This window comes from Melanotaenia boesemani, chromosome 4 (assembly GCF_017639745.1).
Source record: "Melanotaenia boesemani isolate fMelBoe1 chromosome 4, fMelBoe1.pri, whole genome shotgun sequence".
NCBI lineage: Eukaryota > Metazoa > Chordata > Actinopteri > Atheriniformes > Melanotaeniidae > Melanotaenia > Melanotaenia boesemani.
The window spans coordinates 1,729,662-1,739,733 of record NC_055685.1 but is presented as its reverse complement, the minus strand read 5'-3'; the positions used below and the strand labels follow the sequence as shown (position 1 = coordinate 1,739,733).

The window sequence follows — 10,072 nt, the reverse complement described above, 5'->3', positions numbered from 1 at the left end:
GGTTGTTCTTAACCCAGGATTTTATGGTTTATATTCCACATTTTTACAATAAACTGTTACATTAAAAGGTGATAAGGTCTCAATTTTTAAATGATTTTTTATTTATGTAATTTATTTATTTACTTATTGGAGTAACAGCTTCCATAATGTTTAGAGGGCAGTTCTCACAATCTTCTGATTTTTCTAATCAATGTTCCACACATGCTTTTCTTGTTGTATTGCGTGTTTTTCTGCATTTATTTGTGTAAATGAATTTATTCAGAGTCCTTCATCTTGACCAGCAGCTGCATCTAAAACAGGTCTCTGGGTCGGGACCGATGTAGCTCTCCGCATCAGTCCAGCTCCAGACCCGGCAGGAACCAGAAATCAGGCTGCACCACACCCCCCATGAACAGGCTGAAGTAAACGGGTTTATGGTTAAATAAGAACCCGGTGGGACAGACTGTACCCGAGATGATGCTGACGCCACGCGCATGCTTGCGTTCACGGGACAGCGCATCTTCACCAGGACGGACTGCCGACAGTGAAGAACCAGATTAAAACGTGCTGGTACGGATGTAGAAAGGACCTGCGATCATCTAGCTCTCAAAGGTACGTCTGTTTACATCATGCGTGTCTTTTGGGATCATTGCCGTTTCTAGAGGTGTCCTGCAGAATGCTAACTTGATGGGCGTGGGTCTGAGCGTTGGCCGTCTGGGACCAGAAAAAAAATTAAAAAAAAAAATCAGATTCATAATATAAACGAAGGAGCCGTGATGCATGCGCGCGAGGCACATTCATTTTATTTTGCGCAGCAAAACAAAAAAGAAGCTGTTACGTCCAGAATGGACTTAAATCAGGCTTAATGAGGATTATTCATTAAAACTCGAAAAAGGACGCACCTCTACACCACGGCGGCCCGGTTCTCATCCGATGCAGATCTGGATTCAAATCAGAACAACTATGAGTTCTTATTAAAGATGGAGTCATTTCTAAAGGTTTCAGTTAGAACAAATCCAGAACCAGGAAGGAAAACCTCCATCAGAACCAGGAAGAAAAACCTCCATCACAAACAGGAAACAAAAACCTCCATAAGAACCAAAAAGAAAAACCTCCATCAGGACCAGAACCAGAAAGGAAAACCTCCATCACAAACAGGAAAAAAAACCTCCATCAGAACCAGGAAGAAAAACCTCCATCGGGACCAGAACCAGGAAGGAAAACCTCCATCAGAACCAGGAAGAAAAACCTCCATCAGAACCAGAACAAGGAAGGAAAACCTTCATCAGGACCAGAACCGGGAAGGAAAAACTCCATCAGAACCAGGAAGAAAAACCTCCATCAGAACCAGAACCAGGAAGGAAAACCTCCATCAGGACCAGAACCAGGAAGGAAAACCTCCAATAGATCCAGGAAGAAAAACCTCCATCAGGACCAGAACCAGGTAGAAAAACCTCCATCAGGACCAAAACCAGGAAGGAAAACCTTCATCAGAACCAGGAAGAAAAACTGCTATCAGAACCAGAACCAGGAAGGAAAATCTCCATCAGGACCAGAACCAGGAAGGAAACCTCCAATAGATCCAGGAAGAAAAACCTCCATCAGGACCAGAACCAGGCAGAAAAACCTCCATCAGGACCAGAACCAGGAAGGAAAACCTCTATCAGGACCAGAACCAGTAAGGAAAACCTCCATCAGACCCAGGAAGAATAACCCCCATCAGGACCAGAACCAGGAAGGAAAACCTCCATTAGATCCAGGAAGGAAAACCTCCATCAGATCGAGGAAGAATAACCCCCATCAGGACCAGAACCAGGAAGGAAAACCTCCATTAGATCCAGGAAGGAAAACCTCCATCAGGACCAGAACCAGGAAGGAAACCTCCATCAGATCCAGGAAAAATGCCTCCATCAGAAACAGGAAAAAAAAACCTCCATAAGAACCAAAAAGAAAAACCTCCATCAGGACCAGAACCAAGAAGGAAAACCTCCATCACAAACAGGAAGAAAAACCTCCATTAGGGCCAGAACCAGGAGGAAAAACCCTCATCAGAACCAGGAAGAAAAACCTCCATCACAAACAGGAAAAAAAACCTCCATCAGAACCAGGAAGAAAAACCTGCATCAGGACCGCACCCCTATGATGACAACAAATCATGGACCCAGGTTTTCATTGCTCGTACGTGGGTCACCGGGGCCTCCCTCTGGAGCCAGGCCTGGAGGTGGGGCACGGAGGTGAGCGCTTGGTAGCCGGGCCTTTACCTATGGGGCTTGGTCGGGCTCAGCCCGAAAGGTGACATGGGCCCACCCTCCTGTGGGCTCACCACCTGCAAGAGGGGCCATCGGGGTTGGGTGCAGTGTGAGCTGGGCGGCTGCCAGAGTCGGGGACCCTGGCAGTCTGATCCTCAGCTGCAAAAGCTAGCTCTAGGGAACGTGAACTCTCAGGCGGGGGAGGAGCCTGAGATGGTGCGTGATGTTGAGCGGTTCTGGCTAGATATAGTTGGACTCACCTCGACACACGGCTTGGGCTCTGGAACCACTGTCCTTGAGAGGGGCTGGACCCTCTTCCATTCTGGAGTTGCTCCCGGTGAGAGGCGCCAAGCAGGTGTTGGCATGCTCATTGCCCCCGACTTGGCGCCTGTGCATTGAGGTTTACCCCGGTGGACGAAAGGGTAGCCTCCCTCCGCCTTCGGGTGGGGGGACAGGTCATAACTGTTGTTTGTGCTTGTGCACCAAATAGCAGTTCAGAGTACCCACCCTCCAAGGAATCCTTGGAGGGGGTGTTGGAGAGCACTCCTTCCGGGGACTCCCTCGTTCTGCTGGGGGACTTCAATGCCCACGTGGGCAATGACAGCGAGACCTGGAGGGGCGTGATTGGGAGGAATGGCCCCCCTGATCTGAATGCGAGTGGTGTTTGGTTGTTGGACTTCTGTGCTCGTTATGGACTGTCCATAACGAACACCTTGTTCAGGTATAAGAGTGTGCACATGTGCACTTGGCACCAGGACACTCTAGGCCAAAGTTCGATGATCGACTTTGTAATCGTTTTGTCGGACTTGCGGCCACATGTCTTGGACACTCGGGTGAAGAGAGGGGCGGAGCTGTCAACTGATCACCACCTGGTGGTGATTTGGCTCAGATGGTGGGGGAGGATGCCAGTTAGACCTGGCAGACCCAAGCGTGTTGTGAGGGTCTGCTGGGATGCCGTCAAGCTGAAGAAGGAGTCCTATCGAGCCTTTTTGGCCTGTGGGACTCCAGAGGCAGCTGATGGGTATCAGCGGGATAAGCGGAACGCAGCTTCGGTGGTCGCTAAAACAAAAACTCGGGCATGGAAGGAGTTTGGAGAGGCCATGAAGAATGACTTCTGGATGGCTTTGAGGAGATTCTGGTCCACCATCCGGCGGCTCAGGAGGGGAAAGCAGTGCTCTGTCAACACTGTGTACAGTGGGGATGGGGGGTTGCTGACCTTGACTCAGGACATTGTGAGGCGGTGGAGGAAATACTTCGAAGACCTTCTCAATCCCACCAACACATCTTCCGACAAGAAAGCAGAGGCTGGAGACCCTGGTGTTGGCTCTCCTATCTCTGGAGCTGAGGTCGCTGAGGTGGTTAAAAAGTTCTTCAGTGGCAGGGCCCCGGGGGTGTATAAGGTTCCTCAAGGCTCTGGATACTGTAGGGCTGTCTTTGCTGACATGCCTCTGCAGCATCGTGTGGTCATCCAGGACCCCTGAAAAAGGTCTAATCAGGGGTGCTGGAGAGGTGGGTCTGTGAGATAGTCGAAACCTCGGATTGAGGAGGAGCAGTGTGGTTGTCCTCCAGGTCGTGGAACAGCGGACCACCTCTACACCCTCTTCAGGGTCTTGGAGGGGGCATGGGAGTTTGCTGAACCAGTCTACCTGTGCTTTGTGGACTTGGAGAAGGTGTTCGACCGTGTCCCCCGGGGACTCCTGTGGGGGGTACTCTGGGAGTATGGAGTGCTGGACCTGCTTGTACGAGTGAGGGAAGGATGGAGCGGCTGATCTGTGCAGCGTCTGCAGTGATGCGGACTCTGCATTGGTCTGTCGTGGTGAATAGGGAGCTGAGCCAAAATGCAAGGTTCTCAATTTACTTGGTCGATCTACATTCCTACCCTCACCTATGGTCATGAGCTGTGGGTAGTGACCGAAAGAATACAAGTGGCCGAAATGAGTTTTCTCCGCATGGTGGCTGGGCTCTCCCTTAAAGATAGGGTGAGAAACTCTGTGATCTGGGAGGGGCTCAGAGTAGAGCCGCTGCTCCTCCACATCGAGAGGAGTCAGATGAGGTGGCTTGGGCATCTGATTAGGATGCCTCCTGGACGCCTCCCTGGTGAGGTGTCCCACTGGACACTGGACACTGTCCCACTGGACAGAGGCCCTGGGGAAGACCCAGGACACGCTGGAAGGACTACATCTCGCGGCTGGCTTGGGAACGCCTCGGGATCCCTCCGGATGAGCTGGTGAATATGGCTGGGGAGAGAGAAGTCTGGGTTTCCCTGCTTAGGTGACTGCCCCCACGACCCGAATCTAGATAAGCAGCATAGGATGGATTGATGGATGAATGAATGGATATATAAACTCTTTCCTCACCCACCCTCCCATCTCCCCTGGTTAGGCTGGGTGGCTACAGCTCGGGTCCTCTACCAGAGTCCTGGGAGCCCGAGGGCCCTATGCTTTATCTTAGCTGTTCGTAGGACTAATCTCTTCTGGATGGTGATGTCTGATGGTTCTACAGGTATCTATTGGAACCACTTCTCCAGTTTGGGGGACACGGCCCCCAGTGCTTCGATGACAACTGGTACTACTGTTACCTTCACCTTCCAGGCTTTCTCCAGCTCTTCCTTGAGTCCTTGATATTTCTCCAGGTTCTCATGTTCCTTTTTTCTGATATTTCCATTGGTGGGGATGGCTACATTCAGCTTTCCTTTCCTGCTTATCCATGATCACAATGTTGGTTGCCCACCACCATGTTGTCAGTCTGTATCTGGAAGTCTCACAGGATCTTAGCCCTCTCATTCTCCACCACCTTGGGAGGTGTTCCCCAGTGTGACCTAGGGGTCTCCAGTCCATTCTCTGCACAGATTTTTCTGTACACTATGCTGACTACTTGGTTATGGTGTTCAATGTATTCTTTGTCTGACAGTATCTTGCACCCTGATGTGAGGTGCAGGATTGTTTGCTCAGAACCTGTGGTCCTGCCTGGTGTGGTAGACCTGGGGTCCTACCTGGTGTAGTAGATCTGGGGTCATGGTTACCGCCTCTGTGCTGTCCTTTAGTCCAGCTTTTTCTAGCCATTGGTAGGACTGGTTCATATCCACCACTTCAGCTATCTGTCGGTGGTACATCCCATGCAGGGGCTTGTTGTCCCATGATGGTTCCTCCTTTTAATTCTCCTCCAGTTTCCATTGCGTGAGGCAACCACTCTATTCTATTCTACATTCTATTCTACAGTCATGTAGCAGACTCTTTTATCCAAAGCAACTTACATTTGAGAGGAAGAACAACCCAAGCAAGAATTCAAACAAGTTGGGAAGTCATGTAGTGCTAGAGGCAGTGCATATTTTTTTTTAAAGTTTTTTTTTTTTGTGTGTAGTTTTTGTAAGTTATTTTGTTTACAAACATCACAATTTCATCCTACAATATCATCTTGGACATAAGTGCAGCAGCTTCTTCAGTACTTGGTTGAGCCAAAGAGCTGGACAAATCTTTCTACCTCATTCTGAGTAGAAGAGTTAAGCTAAGTGTGGAAATGCTCCTTAAACAACTGAGTCTTTAGCTTGCTCTTAAAAGTGGATAAGGACTCTGCGGATCGGACAGAGTTTGGTAGATCGTTCCACCACCGGGGGACAACAGAGGAGAAGAGTCTAGCTACTGATTTTGCACCACTCAGTGTTTCATCCCTTGGGGCCATCTTCCTGATGTATTCATGGAGCTTGGACGGTTCATCTTGGATAGCGGCCCTGATGCTCACTAGTCCTGTGCCTCCCTCTTTGTGTTTAGTGTAGAGCCTCTGGACACTGGATTTGGAGTGGAATCCTCCATACATGGTGAACAGCTTCCATGTTTTAACGTCTGTGGTCTGAACATCCTCCTTCGGCCAGTTTATTATCCCAGCAGGGTATCTGATCACTGGCAGGGCATCACTGTTAGCTGCCCGGCTCTTGTTCTTGCTGACTTCTCAGGAGTAACTCGTTGCAGACATGTGGCTGTGGCAGCTTTCTTTGTGGCTTCTTCTGTGGTGACTGATGGTGGCCCTATTCCTGAGTCGGTAGCCATAGCCAGTCTTGTTGATTAATTAGCTGAGGGGGTTCAGGTCTATGCAGAACAGAAGCAGGGACAGAGCATCTCCTTGGTATATAGCATATTTGATGAGACTTGCTCCATGGTGGTCTGCCACAGCCTCATTGAGTTTGCAACGAAGGCTCTTAGAATGTTGTTGATCTTGTAGTAACAATAACAGCAATAAAAATTATAATAATAATATAATTAATAACAATAATGATATTATTAATATGATTACAACATGGGTAATCATAAGTTTTCATCATATTAATTCAACAATAACATTGATAGTACACGAAATGACATGTACATGTAATAATTATGATTACTGGTGGTTATCGAACTAGTTTTGTTGATGAATCAGACTAAACTGCAGAATGTAAAACAGATAAATACACGGAGGGAGCACATTTCAGATGGACGTCCAACGTTGCCTGGACAACCGTCTGTAAAATCTCTCAGAAATATTTCAGTTTTAACTTCAGTAGATGTAGTCAGTCTGGAGCAGCTGAAATATCTGAAACTGAGTTGTTTCTCTGGTTTTTCTGTGCTCAGGTCAGTGATGACACCACAACAGCATTGTCCAACCAGTTTCTAACCACATTGCCATGGCAACAGGAAGAAAAGGTAAGTGTGAGTCCTTCTTCCTGGGCCTTCACAGGGCTCAGTGTGACTGGAAACAGCAGGGGACAGTTCAGTTTGTTGGACCCTGTCCAGGACGGGATAGAAGCTGGGTTTGAGTTGAGATGCTGAAAATATGAGAAATACTCCGCAGCCTGTGAGTGTGATGATGCAACACCCACTTCCGGTCCTGCATCCATGTGTTGGACTTCTATGTATGAGCAACAGCTAAGTGCACTGGAGGTCCTGCTTGTACCAGTTTCTTGTTTAAAGGGAGAACAATCATGTACTTTTTAAATGTTTTTTGTCAACATTTTTTTCCTAGAATACTAGAAAAATTTTGTTTTAAAAAAAGAGGATCAACAATCTGTACAGCAAAAATGTCATTAGATGATTTACTCCATAAGGAGCAACTGTTTTAATGGACTAAATGGAAGTAAAGCACAACTTTACTGTTTGGTCATGTTCTGGTCTCAGTCATTGAAATATGCTCTCCATCATCAGGCTCTACTTCCAAAGGTGGTGGGGTGCGTTTCCCTGACGATGACGAGCCTCCCGGCTCTCCAACATGGAGGGATGACCAGTCCAGCCTCTCTTCACTTATGGCAGTCCTAGAGAAGGATGGCAGCTACCTGGTCAAGGTGTGTCTCTGAGTTTTATAAAGCATGACATTCATGCTCTCATGTACAAATAACTTCATTGCTTGTATATTTACATCCGTCTCAGGTAGCAGCGGTCAACCGGCTGACTGTAGACCAGAATGGCTTTTGTTGTTTTTGGTTGTTTTTGGTTGTCATGCAAAAAATAAAATGAATGGAGGTTTCTCCATGGTTTTTTATGAAGTCATAAACAATCAATCACTTTATTTATATAGCTCATTTCACAGCAAAACGGTTCCAAAGTGCTGCACACAAAATCAATATACCACAAAAGTTAAATAAAATCACATCATAAAAAATAACTAAATAAAATAAAAGACAGAGAGTGGCAGGATCCAAGGGTTTAATAAAGAAATTTAATCTGGTTCTTCTCACCTCGACCTACAAGCCCATCGTTCAGCAGCAACCAGGCCTCACAGACTAGTAAAACCTGGTCTTATGAAGCTGGAGGTGCTCTGAGCTGCTTGGGGGCCACAGACTGGAGCGTCCTCTGTGAACCACGAGAAGACGTCAGCAACTGAGTGTGAGACAGATTATACCAACTTCCCAGTAACAGACCTTGGATCACCAGAGACCTGAAAAAGCTGTTAAACATCAGAAAAAGCCTCCAGGAATGGAGACGGGGGTTACTGAAGACAACACGACAACTTCAAACCAAGACGAAGGAGTGGAAGTAGGGCTAGAGGAAACCCTAACTCTTAGAGCTCTATTTAGACATTCTGACCTGGTAAATGAATAATATTCCAGCCCAGCAGCCTGAATGAATGAGCACTGCTGGTTTTAAAGACACATTCCGTAATTTTTTCCATTTTCCATACCGACGGCTAATCCAGCATCCGTCGGTGAGATCGCTCCAGACAGGAGTCTCATCTCTGGCTCTCTTTTCATTCCTCTCTTCCTCCGATAATGTCTTCTAGCATTTCTTTGCTGGATCTGCCACGGTGCTGAACGGCCGGTTTGTTCACATCTGCTTGCTGGCTGTGACGTGTGTGAAGCGGTAGAAAAGTTGCATAGTGCGCTGCTGGCAGCGACAGCTTCAAAATGCACATAATCAACGTCACTGATGGCATCAAACCAGAGTTTTAAGGTTGAGAAGTTAGGGAGTGGGTCTTTCAGCTCTCTTCTCTGCCTGTATGTATGATGTAACTGCTCATCTGCTATCAACAACGCAGCTCTGGGGCTCTGACAAACACTGCGATTGGAGGAAAACAATTAACATGTGCTCATAGTGAATTTGCAGATAATCATGTTCTTGTTAATGTAGGTCACTGTGAATAATACCAAACCAACTCTGTCGGGGCTTTTTTCTTTATCTCTCCTGTCCTAACTCCATCTGTTTTTCGGATAACCCCCCCACCCTCTCTGCCAAACAACCCCTCCCCCCTCTATTCTTTCTCTGAAGGCTGGTTTCCTGAAGAGCCATCACTGCTATGAGATTGTCTTTACTGTCCCAGATGTCCCCACGCTGGGTAAGGAGCTGTCCTGTCTTCCTTCTTGCTCTCCATCTCGGAAACCCCAGAGCCTCCGGGTCCACCGAATAAGCTCAACACTGGAGGGTGAGTTCAGGCGTCGGTGCAGCAGAGCATCCTTACCGAGGCTTACACCGGCAGCTTGACTGATGCAGGTGTTTCTGCATTTCCTCCTCATGGAAACGCAGCTTTAGGGAGCTGGAAACAAAGTTGTAGGTTATTTCCTTCCAGATAATCCACCTGTTCATGTGTGGCTGGCATCACACATCCTCAGTTACCTCTGTTGTTTCCATGACAACAGCAGATGTAACCTTGTTAACAGGACTTTTACTGTGTTTGCATTTAAACAGCCACTGACTGTACTGTAAGAGTGAAGGTTTTACAAGTTATGTAGGACACTGATACAGAATCAACACTTGCTTGTTGGAAGCCTCTCTGAAGCAGCCTTCTTATTGGCTGTGACAGACTAAGGGCCAGCTTCAGAGACCACAATAAAGACTAGTTACAGGCTAAGATCAATTTTTAGACAGGAATTATTATTATTATTGTTATTATTATTATTATTATTATTATTATTATTTAGTGCTGGGCATGTTAACGCAATGCTTAATTAACACCGTTAATTTTTTGTGCGTTAATTTTTTTTTTTTTTTTGTGGCACCTCTGACCAGTGGATGGCAGCAATACGCCATAGATGCGTCAAGTCTGCCTAACCCAATGAAGAAGAAGAACCGACCTTTCTCTTCATATTCTAAACTCATGCAGATGGTAGAACATCACGATTTTTGGACGGGAAACTGCTCCCAAAAGACAATGAGAAACTTTTTATTTATTTATTATTTTTTTTAATAAATACGGTTTTAATTTATGCAAGACAGCAGAGGTAAGACATGTTTTCTGACTTTTACAAGCGTGCAGCATAAATCGGGTCTTCTTCTGCCTCTGGTTCGGTGGATCTTGGTCGTATTAAGATGAAACTTCCAGCTGTGGAATCTGTGAGATGTGAGCTTTCAGTAGAGGAGCCGTTTGTTCGTGTTCATGGGGAG

At 46.9% G+C, this 10,072-nt stretch overlaps 1 protein-coding gene across 1 annotated transcript in view; it reads left to right on the top strand.

Moving 5' to 3' along the window:
- Nucleotides 1–465: 465 nt before the first annotated feature.
- LOC121639145 (UPF0687 protein C20orf27 homolog) overlaps nucleotides 466–10,072 on the top strand; it is a 30,862-nt gene continuing 21,255 nt past the window's right edge. The window contains exons 1-4 of the mRNA XM_041984376.1: nucleotides 466–591; nucleotides 6,833–6,904; nucleotides 7,403–7,539; nucleotides 8,960–9,113. Of these exons, the coding sequence (XP_041840310.1) occupies nucleotides 6,886–6,904; nucleotides 7,403–7,539; nucleotides 8,960–9,113 (310 nt within the window). The 5' untranslated portion in view covers nucleotides 466–591; nucleotides 6,833–6,885. The remainder of the gene's footprint in view (nucleotides 592–6,832; nucleotides 6,905–7,402; nucleotides 7,540–8,959; nucleotides 9,114–10,072) is intronic.